Genomic DNA, 22,789 nt, shown 5'->3' on the forward strand with positions numbered 1-22,789 from the left:
TTTTAAGTCAACGTGTTGAAGTATGCTATTGACCTTATTCTATCCAGATCTTAAAATTCTCTGTATCTCCTTCTTGTGCATTGACCTATGGTCTCCATTAGCTTTATTTATTCATATTTTTCCTGATCCTTAGAGTCCCAAGTATTCTAAACTTTATAAGCTCTGCTTTGCTCACTTGCTAATAGTCTTAAATAAACTATGAAGATTAAAAGTCACAACTCATAATGAGGCAGGAAAATCCTACCTATTCGAAGACCTACTCAAACTTTGCTTAGCTTAGAAATTTTGGGGAATAAGCCAGTGCCTGAAAGTTGTCTTCATAACTATTTTCTCTGAAGCAACTTATAGACAAAGGACATTAGGTAGAGACCATCAAATCACAGGAAAAGAATAACTCTAGCAATTTTTAGAAAGAATACGCAAACCCTACCTGGTAGAAGAGAAAATCCCATTACTCAGCTAAAACTTTCCTTTGTAAGGAATTTGATGAGTTAAGAAAAAGTAGAAGCTAACTCATGTATTCATAGAATCCTGAGAAAAGTCTTTTTTCAAGAAAAAAAGAGGAAAGGGTGACCAAACGATTCCAGAAGACTCTTGGCAAAGAGTGAACATCATTTCTGATGACTGAATGGTTGAAATTAACTTCAGAAATATGGGAGCTTTTTGTAAGCAATTTATGTAACTTAAAAGATTTTACCTAGTGTGGAATCCCAGAGTATAAAATCAGTATGTTTCTTATAATATCCTACAATTCTTATACTATCCTACAATATTCTTATAATCTCCTACAATATTCCAACATTGTTATAATAAAATATAAAAATTCACGTGGCGTTATGGACCAGTGAAGAAAACGCTATTCTGGGGAGGAAATCTGATTTTTCTTTCTCTTTTGACTGCTTATCTATTTACCTTTAAATTACTTACTAAAACAATAGACTGATCCATTCTCCACATCTACTCTGTTAGAAGAATCTTTGCAGTCGTTTTCTGAAATGAAGATTTATGTATCATTTAAAGAAAAATTTTAATTTAGCACATGTTCCAATGAAAACTAGATAAAATATTGTCTAAATATAGCCCAATAAAAGTGTGTGCATTTATATTTGAAGCCTATTTTGTATAATTTTATGCTAACATTTCCTTCAAAGAATACTTTTAAAACCCTTTAAATATACGTATACAGTTTGAAAGAGAATTATTTTCACAAAGGCCATTGGCCAATGCTTATTAGGAATTAAAAAGTATTTATTGATTCTGACGAGAAATGTAAAAGTGGACTGAAAGCCTCCATGACTAATGCCATACATCAGAAAATTTTATTACCCTTCTCTGAAAATCGGTGTCGGCCTCAATAAATTACTGAAGTTATAATGTTTGGCTAATAGTGTAGAGTATGGCACTGTTAATGTTGGACTCTCAGGAATTATGTGATATAAAGAGGAAATGTATAGGAAAATATCCGCTCTCTGGAATATTTTTCTCCTCTTTACTTTTGTAATTTAACATTTCAACACTGTAGTAAATAGCAAGCAGTATATAGATCATTTGTTCACCAGATTGTAAACATCCTTTCAGATCAAAAGTTAACAGGGAAAGAATTATGAGTATGTCTTACTGACAAAGAAAATTAACTGTGGCTAAATCCTCCGGAAGGTGTGTTTGGAGGCGTCACATATCAAATATGCAGTTTCGTCTTATGGAATTTTTGATGCAGCTTAGTTTGCAATCAGCACACATTTAAAAAAATTTAATTTTTTCCTTCCATTTTAGGCATCAATTCCCAGCTGGCTTATAGCATTGCTTCCGGTGACAGCCTCGGGCAGTTTACAGTTGACAAAAACGGTGTCCTGAAAGTCCTCAAAGCTTTGGATCGTGAAAGTCAGTCCTTCTACAACCTGGTTGTTCAGGTGCATGACCTGCCACAGCTTCCAGCCTCCAGATTCACAAGCACTGCTCAAGTCTCCATTATTTTGTTGGATGTAAATGATAACCCACCAACATTTCTTTCCCCTAAACTGACGTACATTCCGGAAAACACACCTATTGATACTGTTGTTTTCAAAGCTCAAGCAACTGACCCAGACAGTGGCCCAAACAGCTATATTGAGTACACCCTGCTGAACCCTTTGGGAAACAAGTTCAGTATTGGGACCATTGATGGTGAAGTAAGGCTCACTGGAGAACTGGATAGAGAAGAGGTTTCCAATTATACTCTAATGGTGGTGGCTACAGACAAAGGTCAACCATCTCTCTCTTCGTCGACAGAGGTTGTAGTTATGGTACTTGACATCAATGATAATAATCCTATTTTTGCACAGGCTTTGTATAAAGTGGAGATTAATGAAAACACACTTACTGGAACTGATATAATACAAGTCTATGCAACAGATGGAGATGAAGGTACAAATGGACAGGTTCGCTATGGCATCGTTGATGGTAATACCAATCAGGAATTTCGGATCGACTCTGTCACAGGTGCAATCACTGTCGCTAAGCCTTTGGATAGAGAGAAGACTCCTACTTACTTTTTAACTGTTCAGGCAACAGATCGGGGCAGTACCCCCAGAACTGATACCTCCACCGTCAGCATTGTTCTACTGGATATTAATGATTTTGTTCCCATATTTGAGCTATCTCCATATTCTGTAAATGTCCCTGAGAATTTAGGGACATTACCCAGAACAATTCTTCAGGTCAGTATACTTAAATAAAACAAATATTGTGTTCACTATAAGACATCTAATTTAATTACAGTATGCATGCTTTCCCCACCCTCTTCCTCATTCTCATCCATAAGTGCTTAATTTCAGATATAGCAAATTCCAAAAGGGAAAAACTTATGAAAATTATACCTAAGAACCTATTGATTTCTTTATAGATTAAATATTGCATTTCAATTATGTTCTTTTGTGTACACTCATGTTTGCACACATTTATGTATTTTTGAATTTTGTCTCAGTATAACAGTAATATCTGCACATGGTAAGAAAAAAAGTGATGTAAAAGTTTGAAAACATAGTTAGAAATGTGGTCCTCCCTTCCCTCTTTACACATCCAACTACCTAGATGAAACTGCTTTTAAAATCTTTTGTGAAGCCTTCCAAAAATTCTGTGCATTGATTTTATGCATATTTTTACACAAATAATGCATACTACTCTATACCATTTTTGTCTTTTACTTCAAACTTAAAAATATATCTTTGGAACCTTTTGATATTGGTTCCTATGGCTCCACCTCATTTTTTAAATGATACGTCTTGTTTCATGGTATACATTGTGTTAGTTTTACTCACACCCATGGCATGTATCATTCTCTTCTGTAGGTGGTGGCAAGAGATGATGATCAAGGTTCTAACAGCAAACTCTCATATGTTCTATTTGGCGGTAATGAAGACAATGCTTTTACTCTCTCAGCTAGTGGAGAACTTCGAGTAACACAGAGTTTGGACCGTGAAACGAAGGAGCACTTTGTCTTGGTGATCACAGCCACAGATGCAGGTAAATCTGGCACAACCTTGTCTGGTTGTAAGGAATTTCTTCATAATGTGAATAAATGAAAGTAGTTTTGTTTACCATTAAATTAAATATTTGTTGAAATTCACTAATGCTTGGAAATCCAGTTGTATCCATATAATTTATAGCACATATCACTTTATGAAATTTATGTGTATCCATATAATTTATAGCACATATCACTTTATGAAATTTATGTGTACCTGGTAAGGGCTTAAGGACTTCACAGGCAAAGCTGTATTCCTGTGAGACAAGGTGTGTCCCTGCCCATAAGCCACCTTAGTACTTCTGGGGTGACCCGATATTCCACCACTTGAGCCAGGAGGCATTTCAAGTACATTAGCTTTGAAAACATCCAGATGGTTCTAACTGGTCATGGAGATGAGAGGGGTCCAGAGTTCTAGTTCATTGGCTCTCTAGGTTCTGCTGAATTGTAAGGAGCTATGATAGGCATTTGATGAAGCCCCACAGAGTTCCAAAAAGAGTATCAGTGAGAGGGAGCTCAGGGTTCTTGTTGAGTTAGCAGTGTAATGGACCAGCACAGAAATAATGAAAAATAGTATACATTTGCTGTTAGTGTTTGGAAATAGTAATTACATAAAGTTGTATAGCAGGTAGCATAAATATAATCTATTAAAAAATATTTCTGTTTACCCCTATTTTGTTTTTCATATTATTGATTATTCATAAATATTGAAGACTTCTAATGCAAACTTGAAACAATTAAAAATTTGTCAAGAATCTTTATGCCTTGAAGAAAGTAGGTATTGGTTAAATAGTTGTTGAATAAATGAATGAATGAGTCATTGATTTCCAGAAGTTTTAGTGAATTATGGAACATAGTCCTTATATAACATTCATTTATAAAAATTTCCACAATTTAGTATCTAAATGTTAAAGAATTTAATAATGTTGACATGTTTTTTAAAATTTGTTGAAATTGTTTTAAGCCCAGGCAGATTTGTTGGAACATTACATGCCTAAAATTATTTATGTATGCATTCATGTAGATGTATAAATGCTGATATAGAAGAACAATTCTGAGTTTTTAAATGAGCTGTTTGTACTGTTGTTGAAATGTTTTTGATGAATATAATGTATTAATATTTTTGTTATGTATGACCACTTTCAGGGTATTCAATATATTGTTTCATGTCACCACTTCTCTGAAAAAAGCCAGAGACTTTGAGATTATTAGTAATGATAAATTTATGTTAAGTATTCAAATGATAGTGTCTCTGATTATTAAATGAAGTGGCTCTCTCTACATATTATTTGCCATTTACTTTTGGGAATGTAATTATCTGAGACGATTGCTTTATGAAAGAAAGCAATATTCTGTGTATTTTTTTAATGTGTGTGAATGACTCTGTTGCATTTTATGCAGAGTGTCAAATCCTGAGGAATGGCGAACAGAATGTAATGTAGTGTAATAACCACGTAAAACTTAAATCAAGTTGATCTGAAACATGTTTCATTATGTGTGTAGTCCGTGTTGTGCTTCGTGGTCAGTGGGCGTGGATGGTAAACAATCTCATGTGAAAAATGCAGTCACTACCACATTGCTCAAATCAACCCAGTATTTCAAGAGTCATCTGGAGAGAAGAGAGGATGAAACTGAGTAGAAACTAGTAGAGAGTCAGATATTTAGAACCAAGGATTTATTACTAAAGGATCCCAGTCATTGCTTTTCTCTCCGGTTACACCTGCCTGGAAATGTGGGGTCCATTCTCAGTGCACGCAAATACAGAGGCTTTGTGGAGGTGAAGTGGGTGAGGAGAAACTAGGACCAGGAATCTATTTCCCTAAGGCATCAGTCACTATAACACTTGCTGCTGAGCATGTGTCACATTGAGGTCAGCCCAGGGTGAGGAGTGGGATGTGACTGTGAGAGCCAGGGGTGCATTGCCAGGTGACCCTGATGGGCAGAGGTTCGTCATCAGAGGATGTGTACTTGGGAACATTCTAAGTCAAAAGCCATACCAGAGAAAGAATGTAACCATGTAGACAAGAGTGCCTGTTTTCAGCCAAATAATTCTGAGAATTTGAAAATCTTTTTGTGCGCCTGTGCAGCCAAGGGGGGTTATTGTGAAAGGGAAGGGAATTTTCTTTATATATGGCCATCTGTGTCATGCAGTATGCCAGATTTTACAGATATTAACCCATTTCTACACATTAATTTTCTTCATCATCTGAAAGACTTAGGTGTTTTTATTTCCATTTTACTTACGGTAATTCCAAACTCAGAGTGGTTAAATAATTTATCCAGGGTAGCAGAGTAGGATTCAGACACTAGCATGGCTGCCTTCCAAGTTCAGGGTATACTGAAGATTTTAGTGTGTAGGTAAAGTAAAATTTAAAAAAAAATACTAATTTCCAAAATTATTTTATTTGCAAATCAAACCAAATAATCTATGTAATATAATGATAAAAGCTTTGTATTTGAATTGGTCTCAATATGAATTCTGGTTCTGTCATAATTATCTTTGTGATTCAGACAAGCTGTAACATCTCTCTCAATTTCAATATCTTCCTCAGTAAAATGGGGATAATAATAATGACAAAGTAGTTTATTGTAAGGTTTAGTTGATACAACATATGTTAAATTGCTAAATACGTGTATCACAGTGTATCTAATGATTGCAATAAGAACTGTGATCCATGTACTTTAAACGTTTTAAAATTCTTAGAAATATATGCTCTGTTCTTTACTTATTAAAAGACTTACGGATTCGTTTAAAACTTTTTTTTTTTAAAAAATTGCAGTTCATAGTGCTTCATTTTATACATTACTACGTTAGGAATTTTTTTGTGTGTATCAGATATTTCTTTTTGAACTTCCCAAGAATATATTGCATAGTAAGCATTTAACCATTCAAAAAGACCACAGATTTTAGAAACCGTAGTGCAGCCAAATTATGGTTAAGGAGGATTTTGTGGGCTAGCCAGCAAACTTAAGTACCACTTGCAATACTGTTTCTCCATCAAAATGACAGCATAAAAGGGACATTTCACTAGGAAAAAAAGAAATAAAGAAAACTTGAAATGATAAAGTTAAAAGTATTCTCTTCTGATAGACGTGGGTGAGTCAGCCTTTTAGGAGGAAATTTCGCAAGGAGGAGATTCAAGAAAGCGTTGGTCTAAGTGTGCAGACCGCGCAAGAACCGACTCCTGGTTCCAGGGGGCCACACTGTGTGAGTTCCTGATGCTATCAATCCTGAGGAAAATTGGGGCCCTGGAATCCCTAATATAAGGACAAATAATAGAAGTATAATCTAATTTCTATGAATAACTGTTGCTATTAAATGAGTAATGTGAAGACCATATGTGTGTAGATTCTGCCCAATATGGAGTTGGGAGAGTTATGAGTTGCGGAGAGTGAACATTCAGATTATCAGTAAAAATAAGATATTTGGAAGTCTGTCATTCAGGGCCTTAAATATGATGCTGAGGAGCGTAGTGGTGGGCATAAATAAGATTCAGTGACGCTGGTGCCTAGGTCACAGTATTTTGACAGTTCTGGAAATTAGAGAATTGATTGAACTTTGCCCCAGTGTACAGATTTTTATGAGTGCCTTCTTCTGGGTTGCCCTGAAATGGGCTGGTGTTTTTGAGGCTGCTGGAGTAGAAGTATTCAATTAGGTGTCTGAAGATCGTTTAATAAACATTATGCAGAAAGCAATCAGAAATTGTGAGGGAAGTTGGACTAGATAATCTTAAGGTCATTAAAACTATATGTGACCATGATTTTCTGTGCAATTCCTTTGCACACGTTTGGTATCGTGAATAATCACTTTTATGGGAGAATGTGAGCATTTTAGATATCAGGCTTCAGAATCTGCGGTTTAATCCTGTTTTCCACGAATGAAGGCTCTGACACAAGATTTAAAATACATATTCACTGCTATGATTTAAAAGTCAAATGGGTTTATGACATGAGAAAATTCAGAAAAATATGGCAGCTTTTAGGTCCCAGATGCCATGTTAGTCTCAAATTTGCAGTGTTCTAAGAACCAGGAAAATATCAAAGTGTTCTAAACAAAAAAAAAAGTTTGACAGTTTTATTCCTTAGCTCACAAATCTCTTTTCCTTTGCTCTTTTTAAATTCTTACCTGATGGCAGCCCCAGGGTGGGTCACTTTGGCAATATGGCAGCAATTGAAGCAGCAGCTTTTTTTATCAACAAACCTCTAAATCTTTGAGTTTTTTCGAGAAAACATTGGCATTCCATTATCATCATATTTTTATTTACTGACTGCATGGCTAAGGAGTAGCACATCTGGAAACTCTCTAACTGCTCCTGTCTACTGTGTGAAATGAGCTGCAACCGCACTGTCATATGTGTGTGGGACTGAATGTTACATTGCTAAATAACAAAACGGAACAGAGTGTAATAATTCTACCTCATTTTTTTCCTATAAGATTAATTTACTAAACAGTAATTTAGTAAGTTGAGACTACAATTCAATTAATGATGGTATTTTATTTGATTATAATTAAAACTATGGCTACTCTGCATTTATTCTGTATTACTCATTGTTATTTCTTCTAGAAAGATGTACTGTATCAAGTAGTAATTCCTAAGAGGCTAAAGCTTCAACCTGGGACAGTGATGCAGAGAACCCAACCTATGAGGTTCCTTCTAAGAGGGGAGCTCTAAAGCAGTTAATGTCTTTCACATGGTTGGGTATCCTATTTCCAGGTAGCCTTCCTTACAGAAGTTTTCCTTGCTATATTCTCATATGTGCAGTAAATAAAATAATTCGGGAATATCAGGGAACCCAGAGCAATCTACTTAAAAAAATAATTCAGAGAACTAATTTACAAAATGGAAGCATATCCCAGAGGTAAATACATAACTTTATAGTTAAACGGAGGTTCAAATCCCACCTCTGCCTTTTCCTAGCTACATGACCTTGGGCAAGTGACCTTCATGTTCATATATGTAAAATGGATATCCTAATTCCTGCATGGAAAGTTTATTGACAAGAATAAGAGAATGACTTACTTTAGCTATTAATGTGAGTCAGCCTGTTTGCTGGACATCTCAAGCTTAGTAAGGCCAAACAAAACTTTTTGACTCTCCACCTCTCCTACCCTCCATAATTCTCTGTCCACAGTTTCACAATTGCTGTTGCCATTCTTCATTCCTCTTTCTCTATCCACATTCAACAAGTCCTTTGAGAAGCAGACTCTGCATCAAAAAAACCCAAAAAATGTCTTGAATTTATCCTGTTTTCATTTCCACTACCACCACCTTAGGCTAAGCCATGGTTGTATGATACCTTCCTAACTGCCTAACTTTTCTCCCCCACAGTACGTTCTCCAACAAGCAGTTCATGACCTTTAAAGCTATAAATTTGATCATCATGCCCCATCGCTTCTTTAAAAACCCTTCAGTGGTTTCCAAGAATAAAACCTGAATTTCCTACCATTGACCACATGGCATTAAATGACCGGGCCTCTGTCCCCATCTCTGACCTCTTCTATCAGCCACTGACTGCCACCTTTATCATGCGCCTGCCATGGTGCACTGGGCAGGCTCAACCATGGTCACCTCTCAGCTTAGTGTTCAGCATTTTCATGTTGGTAGGTTGAAATCTGCCACTGTGGGAGTATTTACACCACAAAAATCAGCAAATGCTATGAATTGGGTGGCTTGCCTCAGGAGAGCAGTTGCTAAACATTTACCGCAAATTGCCAGTGCCAGTTAATCTGGCCTCTAAAATGCCAACGTTTTCCTGCCTTTGGCCCTTTGCACTTGTAGTTCATTCTGCCTGGAATGTTCTAGTCTATAGTGGGCTGTTTTTGTTGCTATTGTTGTTTTTTTAAGGGGGAGCATGTTCATGTCTTGGTCCTTTTGTCATTATATCTGGGTAAAATGTCAACTTCTGTGAGAGGACTTATCTGACCACCAACTTAATTGTCCCACTTCCCCTCTCTCCAAGGTCACTGTCTATCACTTTACCTTGTTGTGATTTCTTCTTAACACTAATTTCTATCTAAAATAATATGCTTATATATAATATACATAAGTATGTATAATTTAGTTACCACATCAATATCTATCATCCTTCCAGTAGATTGTAAACGTCTGAAGTCTTGTTCAAAACTGAATTTCCAGAAACACCTGAACAGAACCTGCCACGTAGCAGGTGCATAATAAATATTTATTGAACGAATTAATGATTTAATGTGTAAAAAAAGATGATAATTAGTATCAATTAATTATCATCCTGTTATTTCATACTTATTTACATACTTATATTTCGTTTATTTTTATATATTTATCACTTGCAGATTTTTCGAAGGACCTACCAAAAGGAAAAGTGCCAATCTTTTTTAACTCATGGCTGAAATTCCAGAAGTTTTTGCTACATTGGTTGTGGTCATTCGGATTGACCTCTGCTTTGAAAAGCAGCACAAGTGTTTAAGACTGTGGTGTTTAGTGTGATGTGATAAATTGCAGTCATATGTAAAGACCCACTGAAGCATTTTATGGCTCTAATTCAGTTTCAAGTGCTTAAAATATTGTTTGAGCTATGTTCTCATGACTCTCCCGTGAACCCTCTGGCTCTTACTCAATTCTGCTATCTATTAGATGTTTCTAGGTAGGTCTTGTCTCTGCTCTGTATGGTGCTGCTTACGTTCCGTATCTCCCAAATACCCGAGTACCCTTTTAGCTACAAAAAATATACCCTACAGGTGGTTTTTGGCTTCATGTAGCTTAAATATAATAGCTTGTACCTCTCCACATAAACATAATATGAAAAGTTTTGCTTGTTTTGAATTTTGTTGTGGAAATTTTGGTGTTTTGCTAAACTATTCCAATTAATATATATCTATACAAGTAATTTTTCCAGATCCCTTAGAAAAAAATTTTCTAACTTAAGATAAATCTTATGCCCTCATCAGTAAGTTCAAAGTGTGTGAGCCATTAATATCTGCCATTACTCTTTCAAAATACCGAATTAGTATATCAAAAAGCAGTAAAATAAGATAGTATGACAATAGAGGTATGTTAAAGTTGTAAATCAATGTGTAATATGGAGGGATTTCTTAAAGAGAACTATACATGAAAAAATTCTAAGTTAGAGAAATCTGATTTAAAATTATAATTTTATAACCAGAAGACTTCTTGGAGATGAGCCAGTCCATTTCCTTCATCTTCCAGATAAGAGAATTGAGGCCTGGAATAATTAGGCAGTTTGCCAGAGCTTGCAGACCCACAGAGTGGCAGAGTCAAGAACAATATCTAGGATTTCTGCCTTTCAACCAAGTTCTTGCTCACCTATACTATATTTATAAATCAGGATCTGCTGAATCTTTGAATAACATAGATTTCCAAAAATGCAATTTTAAGGAAACTTTTCTTGCTCTATGTTATTCACTGTGCTTTAATGTATAAAACATCCAACTGTTGTTTTTCTTTCTCCAAATAAATAATGTTTCAAAATATTTTTTGTGAAGTCAAATTAATTGGAATCAATAATTTCAATATTGATCTTTTGAAAATAAGCTTAAATTTAGGTATTGTTCAAATTAAATGCTAAGTAGGAGAAGATATTAAAAATTCATTTGGCTTTACAGGTGGAAGATAATAATATTGCTGGTTATCACTGCCAGTTGTCATTTTGGATTTATTAAAATCAAACTATGATGCCAATTTAATAGGCCTTATAAGTGAATTCTGATTATAGTCCATGAGACTCTTAGGCTTTTATGGGCTGTGTTAATATACAACCAGCATCTTGATATTATTTTGTTGGAAAATATTTACAGAGCACTCTTCCAGGTATTTTTTTAGGTACTGGAGATACAGTGATAAGAAGGGGAGAGTCTGTGCCCTCCAAGAGGTTACATTCTATTCAAAAAGATAGACCATAAACGAAATAGAATACATAGACCAGGAGTGATATGAGATAACTATGAAGTTAAATGAAGCAGGTTAAGTGACTAGGGAGTGAGGAATTGGTGGTGTTATTTTTGATAGCATAGTTAGGAAAGTGAAATGTGAAGATCTGGGTAAACAGTGTTGCTTGCAGATGAAACAGCCTGAGGCAGGGATCAAGCTGGCTACATCCAAAGACAGTAAGATGGCCTGGATGCTGGACTAGAGGAGAAGAGTAGAGTCTTGGAAGAGGTAGGCAGAGGCGAGATCACATAAACTTTTCAGGCCAGGGTAAAGAACTTTAATTTTATTCAAAGAGTGAGGAGAAACCTTGGTAGGACTTTCAACAGGGAAGTGATAGGGGATTTTGGGAATATCTTGTTTTGTGGCAGTTGTGGAGAACAAGGATAGAAATAGAGACGATAAGTAAAAGGCCATTATAGCAGCCCTTTAGAGCGATGATAGTGTTCAAAATTAAGTGACAATGTGGAGGTGGGATGAAGTAGTGGCATATTTTATCCATTTTGAAGATTGAGCCAACTGGACTTGATGATGGAATTGGAGGTGTGGAAAGTTCGGGAAAGAGATGAGTCAAGCTTGAGTCCTAGATTATTGGCCTGAGACATTTGGAAAAGGGGAGAGGAAAGATTTTAGGGCAGATTATCAAGAATTATTTTTTGGATATGTTATACTTTAGATATTATGATATATCCAGTGGAGATGTCAGGTAGATAGATATAATGGTTTAGTTCTCAGGGAACACATTTGAGTAGAGAAAAACTTGGGGAGTTGTAAACTTTAGATGATACTCATTCTGTGCATACTGAGTGCTTGTATGTGCCAGAATTTGTACTATATTATCTCATTTAATCTCATAACAGCCTTGTGACTTGGATAATGTTATTCCAACTTTATGGATTAAAAGGAAAACATAAACAAAACCAAGTATTAGAGAAAGTAAGCAACTTGACTTAGGCATGTAGCTGTTTATCAGTGAAAACAGGATTTGAAGCCAGTCAATCTGCTCAGGGAGAACATTTCCTACCCATTATTCACTGCTTCCCACATAGTAGCTTGTCTACTATATTATATTTTATATGGACCAATTTTATGAGTTTCCTCTCTTTTGATTAATATTGTTTTGTATTAAAAAGAGCATTGGTTTATGAAGCAAAAAACTTGTGATTTTTCAGCCGTTAAAACAGCTCATAAAATAAGAATATTCATAAATCTGAAATTAAAGGTTGCTCTTCATCAAATTAGGGAATGCACATCCAAAGATATTATGAGTGCAGAACAAATGTCAGATATTATACTAAGAGTATACAGTGTGTGTGACACACACACGTACAATGGTTCAGTTGGGCTGTGTGTGTTTGCATTTGATTTGGAGAAGGGAGATTAATCAGTGCACGAATTAAATACATTATTGTTTATCTGTTCTCAGTCTAATATACAAAAGGGATCTAGAGATACTCTGGCTATAGGTTTGGTCAAAAATTTTAGTTATGAAGTGTCTATGTGTCAGCATAATTAATAGGTCTTAGCAGAGAAGTTCATATATTAGCATTTCTAATTAAGGGCATTTATCATCTGACTGAAAGAGGGAATAAACTTCATTCCTATGCAGAGATTGGAAATTACTTTTTAATGGACGGGAAACATGATGCTTTTGCAAAAGTTAATTCTCAAAGCTAAGAAGGCTAATCACCATGCTTTGTTTTCTCCTTGAGGACATGATGACATTTAAATTAATACTATCTGTCATATTGTTTAGTTGAGAGGGTCATTGCATTGCAAATGGCTCTATAATCAAAAGAGAGGTCAGAAGTGTGGAATATGACATTTTACATCTGAAGATAGTTGTTTTTTAAATATTCCAGAAAGATTGCTTTTTGTCAGTATTATTTGTGGGAAAATATTGGAAAAGAGCTTGGCTTGTCTGTTATGATGAACATTTTTAATAAGGAAAATTGCTTGAAAACTTTCCATAAGGCACCCATGATCCCATAAATCAAATAGTGCTAGGATTATCTTCAATTACTAGAAATTAATTGCATTTAACTTGCTTCTATATTTGAGTCTAAAGCAGTTTTGCTTATTTCCAATGGAATCATTAAAAGAAAATTTTTCCACAGACAATTTACTGTTCTAGTAGGCTTTTATTCAGCAATTCATGAATTAAGCAGCATCCAATCTAGCAGATCGAAAGGAGCTTCAAAGAGCTATACAAGGCAAGAGATTTTTTATAGATCAAAGTGAGCAGGAACAAGAAGGTTATATTGGACATTTGCTGATGGGTTGAAGCGGAGTTACTTTCCTTAATGGAGTGAAAGGAAATCTTGGAGCTGGGTCAGGTAACTTGTGTGGAGCAAGCAAGTGCTGATTGGTTGAGCCAGGCCTTGCCTTTCTGGGAGATCCCAGCGTAGACAGTTAAGTTCTGCTTTGCTGACCTGGGACTTAGCATGAGCGACTCCATCTTGGGCTTGATCTGGTTCCTTTAACAGCATGTTTGTCTTAGATAATAATTTTGTTTCCAAGGTTGATAACAGGTGATTGTTTTACTTCCTCTTGTTTCTGTAAGGTTTTTTACCATATCTGTCAGTGACAGATTATTATAAATCACTTATTCAAATAATTTTCTTTAAATCAGCTACCCTTTAGTAGGAAAAATTCTACATAGAATTTCATTTGTATATTTATAAGATATAAATACAAAAAAAGGTGATTTAACTTTCAAAATTCTATTAAATTGGGGCTAGAATTATTATATTGCATAGAATTAAAACTTATAAAATAATTTCTACTCTTCATTTACTTTGCTTAAGCTATAAATCTGAGCAGACAAAGGATCCAGTTTTGAAATGGAAACAAACTATTTGAAATATTAAGGAAAATGTTTCTATTACCTAAAAGGTAAATATTAAATATCATGGAAAATAACATGATCTCATTGTACAGAAATTTTTTTCTTTTCAAAAAATTTCCTCAAAATGAATCCTGTTAAAATGTAATCATTTTCTAGCCAGTTTGGTAATTATTCCATAAATATATAATTTGATGTTTTCACTAAGTAGGCAGGAGGCAGGATGTATTTAGAATGTCGTGGGAGCTGCTAGTGTGTCAGAGTTTCAACATATGTTGAGGGTTCTTTTTTTAATGTCCTTTAAAAAATAATTCCTCATGATGTGCTTTTTGTTGGGGATAAAATATTTAGTTAACGTTATATTTTACTTCATTAAATTTTTTAAAATTGTGGTTGAAATATAATAAAGTTTACCATTTTAATCATTTTTAAGTGTACAATTCTGCAGCATTAAGTACATTCACGTGGTTGTGCAACTTTTCAGTGTCATTTTCATAGCATTATTAAAAAGTTTCTTGGGCCGGCCCAGTGGTGCAGCGGTTGACTGTGCACATTCCACTTCAGCGGCCCAGGGTTCGCAGATTCGGTCCCGGGTGGGGACATGGCAACGCTTGGCATGCCATGCTGTGGTAGGCGTCCTACATATAAAGTAGAGGAAGATAGGCACAGATGTTAGCTCAGGGCCAGTCTTCCTCAGCAAAAAAGAGGAGCATTGGCAGCAGTTAGCTCAAGGCTAATCTTCCTAAAAAAAGAAAAAAAAAATTCTTTAGTTTTACTTGTCACCTCTATTTAATATAAGCATTTCTATTAAGGAAATACAGTGTTTTTGATAAAGTTTCCTGGAGAAATAATTAAAAAATCAAGTGTTACATAAGCGTATATAAACCTAAATTATCCAAATATATTTGTAGAACTAATTAGCAGCAATAAATTATGTTATAAAATAGAATTTTTAAAATACAAAGCTGTTGGTCATATTTATTTATTTATTTTTTAAAGATTTTATTTTTTTTCCTTTTTCTCCCCAAAGCCCCCCAGTAAATAGTTGTATATTCTTAGTTGTGGGTCCTTCCAGTTGTGACATGTGGGACTCCGCCTCAGTGTGGCTGGATGAGTGGTGCCATGTCCCCGCCCAGGATTCGAACCAGCTGTTGGTCATATTTAGAATGTTCCACATTTATTTGTTTCGTACGTTTTCTGGATTCAAATTTAAATCTAACCACATAAGTTTCCATGTTAATGTAGAATGGCTGAATTTCAGTACATTTTCACTGGATGGCTTACTTACTATGAGAAAAACCTGTTTATTCATGGGAAGAAAAGAAGTTAATACTATACTACAACAAACACACACCCAGTCAGGGGACCTATTCACCAAATGTTTGATGTCAAGAATGAAATCGGCTTTGTTGCAAAGCAACAGCTTTCAGTCAAGCAAAAATTCTGTTTCTGCTGAATAGTTTTTCATGTTTCAGTAAAGTATGTTTAATTTATAGGGGCTAACATAGAAAATGTAATCTGCCTGCAGTTTGAACTTTAGTCATTTAAACTCATTCATTACACTTATTAAAGAAGTATTTTCTGATAGAGCAGTTGCCTGAGCCTTTTTTCTTTTGAAAATCTTATTTTAAATTACCTTTATCTTCATTTCGATATGTTTGCCCCTATTAAGCCACTAGTGTAAAACAGCAGTACTAATCCTTTCCAAAATTCACGGGTGTAAAATATAACTCAAAGAAAGCTACCCACAGTAAAATGGACTGTCTGAAGATTAAGCTGTGAATAATCTTTCTGTGTGTGTGTTTGTGTATGGTGTGTGTGTGTGTGTGACTTGGTTTTGCACTCTGAAAAATGCTTTTCGGAATCATATGTATTCTTTGCTAGTTGCTCTAAAAATTTCAGAAGGTTCCTATCAATTTATCTGTTTGTTTTATATTTATATTTGTATATGTACATATATACACACATACACAGATGTACATATATAAAGAATACATAAAATTTTGCAAAATGAAATTTGAGGTTCCATTTATCTTCTGACTTCTACTTGTATTTCGAATGTCCAGTGCACCTTCCTAGCCTCAACAATTATAAATTTCTGAGACATTGACCTTTTATTTCACTTGTGTCTTCAGCTCCTTTCACTGGCTCACTACCTTCTACCAGCAGTCTGTTGTTACATCCTGCCTCTTCTTTCTGGTTGCATCTGTTTCCCACAAATCAATGCCAGATGAAATTGAACAATCTTGTCCTATTGAGCCACTGCCTGTATAATTCATCATTATCAGATCTATCCAGGCTGTACATTGGCCCCTAGTATTCTGATTCTTCTCATGGGATTCAGGATTAATTGGGACCCTCTGTTTATAAGTAGTAGACTATCTCCAAAACTTTGACTCTTGACTGCAGTCTTGTTCTCTGACCCCAGCCTTAGGCTAAGGCCTGTACTCCCAGATGTATATTTCTAGATGTGTTCAGCTCTTTGATCTTTCAGCCATGTAGTCACTAGACCAGATTTTCATATATAGAATCAAAGGAACAGTGAATACGGAGAAAGGGTTAGGCCTAATGGTGTGCATTATAGGTTTATATAAAGATGAATTAAACAATTATTCCTTCTCTCAATTAGCTTACAACTTAATATAGGATATGGCAGAAGTACATTTATAATAATAATAATATAAACATTTGCAATAAGAGTGGCATAGTTTTATCTGAGCCTAATGAGCTAAGAAAAAAAATATTTTTAAGAGTTCAGAATTGGGCTTGCTCTCTGTCCACTATGGCTGAATGTTAATAAATTGCTTAAATTCTTTGAATCTCAAGTTTTTCATTTAAAAAAATTAAACAATAATACCTACTTCATGGAACCTATGTTTTAAATGAGTAATACATATATAAAATACGTATATATGCTATCAAATAAGTGTTCAATAATATGTATATACAAATATATATATATATGTATTTCAATTTATGTATAAATGTATGGGCTAAGTTTACAAAGAATAATTACGATTTCAGTTTTTGACATACTAATGTTGAGGCTCTTTGACAATTTGCAAGAGGAGACAGAAAATAGTTGAATGTATTAGCCTGGAGCCAGCAGAAAGTTCTGGACTCAAGATAAAGTAATAATAAACATCATGCAGCACTTGACATGAGGTATAAAAACAATGTTGGGAAACGAACATAAGCGCCTTAGACCACTTGTTTCCATGGTTAAGAGAAAGGGTCAAAACCAAGGAAACACAGAAAAGCAACAACAAAAACATGGCTTCATCCTTCAATTAGCAGATAAGAGGACATGCTAAGAGTTGTGTGGGCCTCTTAAGAACTGAGGACCTTGTGTCCTTCATCTGAGAAGAGCGATGTAGAAGTAAGACTAACTCACTTGAAGTCAGGGGGCGTTCCCATTTTTCTGCCTTGATTTCATCTTCCTGCCTGAAGCTGAGAGGCCGTGACTTCTGGAGCTCACGCTATCCATGGACAAAGATGAGGCTGGAGTAGGGTGAGCAGAGGTAGGCCCTATCCCCAAGAATAAAAGTAAAAAATATTGGAGCAGTATTCAAATTTGAGGTTAGTCAAATCTCAGCAAAAGCCTTAGAAATTTAGAACAATGCCTTTGTAAGGTTTCCTTGTAAAATTGAAAAAAGTAAATAAGACCTGTGAGTCCGTCCTCTGGGGCAACAAGAAAGTGAAGCTGTGGGAGAGATTGTGCTTCACTCTATCAATTCTTGAAGAAAATAGGAAGAGAAGAACCCCACTGCTTACAGAGGGGGGTGTGGCAGCTAATAAGAGGAGAAAAGGGACTCTGGGGATTGCTTTGACTTGAGAAGAGGTCCTGTGTGGATATGGGATCACCTATGGGCTTGCTTCTCAAGCCAGGACCATCTATTGTGGCTGATGTGCTTTTAAAATCTTCTGAAGAGACTAGACATTTTCTGGGATGAAGGCAGTGAGATTCAACTTCTGAATATTTTCCTGGGTAAACAATATTTTTTTCTTTTTGCTTACTAATTCAGAAACACATCAGCAACAATATTTATAGACAAAGAAAAAAATCACATGTTCCTGACCAAATGACTTAGTCATCATTTTATGTGGTTTTCCATATGTGTGTCATCAGACACTTTAGAATTCCAAAGATGAAATTTTTGCTTGGCATTTACTGGGTTATTTTCTTCTTCTTCTTTTTTTTAAAGATTGGGGCCTGAGCTAACATCTGTTGCCAATCTTTTTCTTCCCAAAGCCCCCCAGTACATAGTCATATAGTCTAGCTGTAGGTCCTTCTAGTTCTGCTATGTGGGACGCCGCCTCAGCATGGCTTGATGAGTGGTACTAGGTCCTTGCCCAGGATCTGAACCAGCAAAACCCTGGGTGACCAAAGCGGAGTGCATGAACTTAACCACTCAGCCATGGAGCCAGTCCCCTGGGTCATTTCTTAACAAGATTAAGTATTGTTGACTACAGAGCAATGTGCATGTCAAAATATTCAGATATTCTTTAAGCTCTCACAGTACATTTTTAAATTTTGCATTTTCGGATTTCCAATTTGTCTTCCACAAAGCTGTGAAAGTTTTGAGAGCTGTGTCTCATGTATTTGTACTACGAAGGAATTAAGAGGAAAAAATGACTCAAAATATTTTCCTGAGTAATATTATCATTGGATTGAGTCAGAAGTTTTGTGGGGGAACAAAAATCCTGAGAACTATGACACAGAAAACCATAAGGTTAAAAGTAGACCTTTTATATGTCAATTTCCCATTTTTCTTGTTTCTAAAACATGTACAAAAACAACCGGTAATATAGAGTATGTTTTAACAACGCCCCGGGCATTATCCTAAGCTTGTTACAATCTCGTCAGTACCTCTGTGTGGTAGATTCTAGTCTTATTATTCCCATTTTACAGACGAGGCGACTGAGATTTAGTGAGTAGAGTGCAAGGTCAGTAAAGATATAGACTAGCCTTCCATCTCCTTCCATCCTTTGCCTCTGGGGCTTTGATTTAGTTATCTCCTCTCTCAGTTCATCATTTGCACACTCTCTTTCCCATAATGTCCCATTTTGCCCACACAAATGCACAGATATTCTTTAGTTAATTTTTTAAAAAATGCAACCAATGGGAGAGATACTAACATGATGCAGGTCATTAACGTCAATTTCACGGAATTGTATATAATTATACACACATTCAAGATTTTTAGGCCAAACATTGATCGTCAATAATACCCCCAAAAATATTTGTTTTAGGTTTAACATGTCCCTTGTGAGAAATTCAAAAGCCGTGACAAGATTATTGTCTCCAAATGCCTCACAAACTTCAACTAGCAAATAGGGAGTCCCTTACACATGGGCCTTTTCCTCCACCTCATGCCTTGTGTTGTTCTCTGGGCTCAGCTTGTCCAGAGTTCTAGCACATCTCACTGAGTGGCACCTGTCCTGCTAGCAACACCTTCCAGCTTTTCGCCAGTGTAAACAGCTTCACATCCCCATCACACAGATCAAATCCCAGCTTCCCCGCTACGTCTCTGGCCTTGAAAAAGTCACTTAACCTTTGCAACCATCAGTTTATTTATATATAAAGCAGAGATCACAGTGGTATTAACTTATGAGGATTAGACAAAGTAATTTATGGGAACTTAAACCAGTACTTGCACACCTAAGGACTCAATAAGTCTTTGCTATTATCGTTATTAATAGCTTGAGAGAGATGTTTAAAGGCTTATTTTGATGTGCTACTCCAAGGTTTATGATACTTCCAGATCTGCTTTGTGTTTGAAATATTTGTGACATCATCTTACCATTGTTTACGCAACTAGTGAAAAGGCATTTTTACTATTTTGAAGTTTGTAATTAATTATACATTTAAGTAATAGAATGAGGACCAATTTTCTTTCCTTTAATGTAAAATCAAACACATAAAAGGTAAGATTTTGGCAGTCATGAATTTAAAAATATGTTAATGTAAACGGGATACTTAATATAAAATATCTTACTGAGAAAGATATATATGGCGACTATTACCAGCATGCAGCCCATATTTAATTGCATAGGTTTCTGAGAGGTGTCATGCCTGGTTACAGTGCCTAGCTCAACTGGTCATATACATTTTTCATCTAACCTAGAAATTGAGTTTTCTTGTATAAAGCACAAAAATAACAGATCACCAACACCATAGTATTTCATAATTTCCTAGTCTGTTGATCTTCGTTCCTATACATTTGAGCATAAAAGCTGATTGGTGCCATGCTATAATTGCAATCTAAGAACACAAAAACAAGTTTGAATAGTAGTAAAGGAAATGTCAGCAAATCACAAGATTATTAGAAAAAATAATATTGGAAGGTTGTGAATCTCAGCACCATTCTGTGATAGTAAAAGGGTGCTCCATAACCATTTTACAGAGAAATGAATGAGAAAATGAATGAATGGATTTATTTACAAATTATTGAATATTAGAACCCAGTAGAATTTAAACTATATAAGGGGAAATAATTTTCTGGGAGGAAAAGTAATATCTTAAATAGAAAAGAAGAGTATTCAGGGCTTTATTTTGTTTTGGATAGATAGAGGTAAACGGATCTTCATGGTTTCTATTTAGAGAAATTAAAATTTGAAAAATGATTTTGAAAGCATAACTAAAGACAGATGATTATGGGACAACCAACAGAGTTTAACCAAATATGGCATCTGACCTTCACCGCAAAGAGCCTGCTAACCTCGTGTGGTCCAGAGAGTGTACTCCAAGGTTTTGGTAAATGTGGGGTTTTCACTATATCTTGATAACAGAGCTAAAACAGGAACTAGAAATAAATTATTTCATATTTTTATTAAATAAACAGCAAATGCAACAAAAATGATTCCAAGTCAGCTTATTGACAATGTTATTTCCAGCAAGTGGAAGATTATAGTTTTGATATATAACTTGAAGCTTTTTTTCCCCTACAAATATTGGCTAGTACAGAACAGGAGATTTAAAGACCTCAGAAACCCAGTTGAAATCTTTGATATTAACATTGATAGTCGCAGATAGGCAAGCAGTTTTGAGCACTGCCTTGTCAGGTGGCCAGCTAATCCATGCCCATGGGGATTCTACAAATGTGACTCGAGCTATTCTAATGTAATTTCAGAGAAACCAGCAGTGCCTCCTTTGTGGCATTTAAATGACATTGTTGTGTTCTACGTTGTCGAATCAACACCTTTAAAATAGAATAAAAGATTGACACACTCTTTGTGCAGTCTCACTAGGAAAGAGTGACATACTAGTTTATAAGTGAAAATATTTTTCATGTAACAAAATTAAAGTCATTCAATGTCTTATCTGTATCTTCAGAAATTTTACTTTAAGATGTTTTCTAAATTCTCTTCGGTAGTATTGTCAACAGCTAATTATTGTTAAATTTGCTATTATTTTTCTTATTTGTAAACAAAATCTGATTTTCTTTTTCTTTTAGGGTCCCCTGCCCTGACTGGAACTGGAACAATCAATGTCATAGTAGATGACATCAATGACAATGTCCCCACTTTTGCCAGTAAAATGTATCTCACCACAATTCCTGAAGATGCACCAACTGGAACAGATGTTTTACTGGTAAATGCCTCTGACGCTGACGCTTCAACAAATGCAGTTATCAGGTCAGTACATTTTCCTTTGTAAATTTTGACTATTTTTCTCATTAAACATTAGTCTTTGGACTAAATGAATATAATGCTTAACTTTGCTAGAAATTCCGTCACGTTAACACATAGCCCTACTGTGGTTATCTATTGCTAAATAACCAACTATGCCTAAAATGAGGATTAAAACAATAATGGTTTTATTTATTGTCCTAAGATTTTATTTTATTTCTTAATTTTATTTATATGCTTGTCAGAGCTCATAATTTTGTAGTTCAGGAATTAGGGCAGGATTCAGTGAGAGATTCTTCTGCTTCATGTGGTTGATTGGTGTCACTTAGTGGTATTTCCTTGGTGACTGGGCGGTCTGGAAGGTCCCAGATGGCTTCATTCATATGCCTGGTGCCTTGGCAGAGATGCCTGGAAGGTTGGGCTCAGCTGAGCCCCTGTCTCTGATGTTGTGGCCTCAGGGCTCCTCACTGTGGTTTCTTAGCAGGGTAGTTGGACTTCTTACTTGGTAGCTCTGGGTTCCAAGAACTTCATGTGAAAGCTGCCAGTGCTCTTTGAGACCAGGCCTAGAAGTGGCATAGCATCACTTCCATAACACTTTATTTGTCAAAGCAGCCATGACCAGCCCAGATTCACTGGAGGAGAAATACACATCACTTCTTGATGGGAGGAGTGTCAAAATATTGGGCCACTTTTAATCCACCACTAGCCCCAATAAAAATATTTGTGTTTCCTAAGTTTAAAAAGTTTATTTTACTCTACTTAAATCCTTTTAAAATGGAGAAGAATAATATGGTACCTTGTTCAGAAAGGATGTGAAAGCAATTGGGTTGTAACAGTTGGTTGATCCAGCTGTGTCCCCTTCTCCCATGCCTATTCTAAACTTTA

The 22,789-nt window shown here is 35.5% G+C and overlaps 1 protein-coding gene across 3 annotated transcripts in view; it reads left to right on the top strand.

The window, feature by feature from the left end:
- Positions 1-22,789, top strand: part of FAT4 (FAT atypical cadherin 4) — a 158,506-nt gene that overhangs the window by 83,627 nt on the left and 52,090 nt on the right. For all 3 annotated transcript variants that reach the window (XM_044767261.2, XM_070504723.1, XM_070504722.1), the window contains 3 exons: positions 1,774-2,696; positions 3,327-3,501; positions 21,730-21,910. In XM_044767261.2, coding sequence (XP_044623196.2) covers positions 1,774-2,696; positions 3,327-3,501; positions 21,730-21,910 — 1,279 coding nt within the window. The remainder of the gene's footprint in view (positions 1-1,773; positions 2,697-3,326; positions 3,502-21,729; positions 21,911-22,789) is intronic.

Source organism: Equus asinus, chromosome 3, assembly GCF_041296235.1.
Source record: "Equus asinus isolate D_3611 breed Donkey chromosome 3, EquAss-T2T_v2, whole genome shotgun sequence".
Taxonomy (NCBI): domain Eukaryota; kingdom Metazoa; phylum Chordata; class Mammalia; order Perissodactyla; family Equidae; genus Equus; species Equus asinus.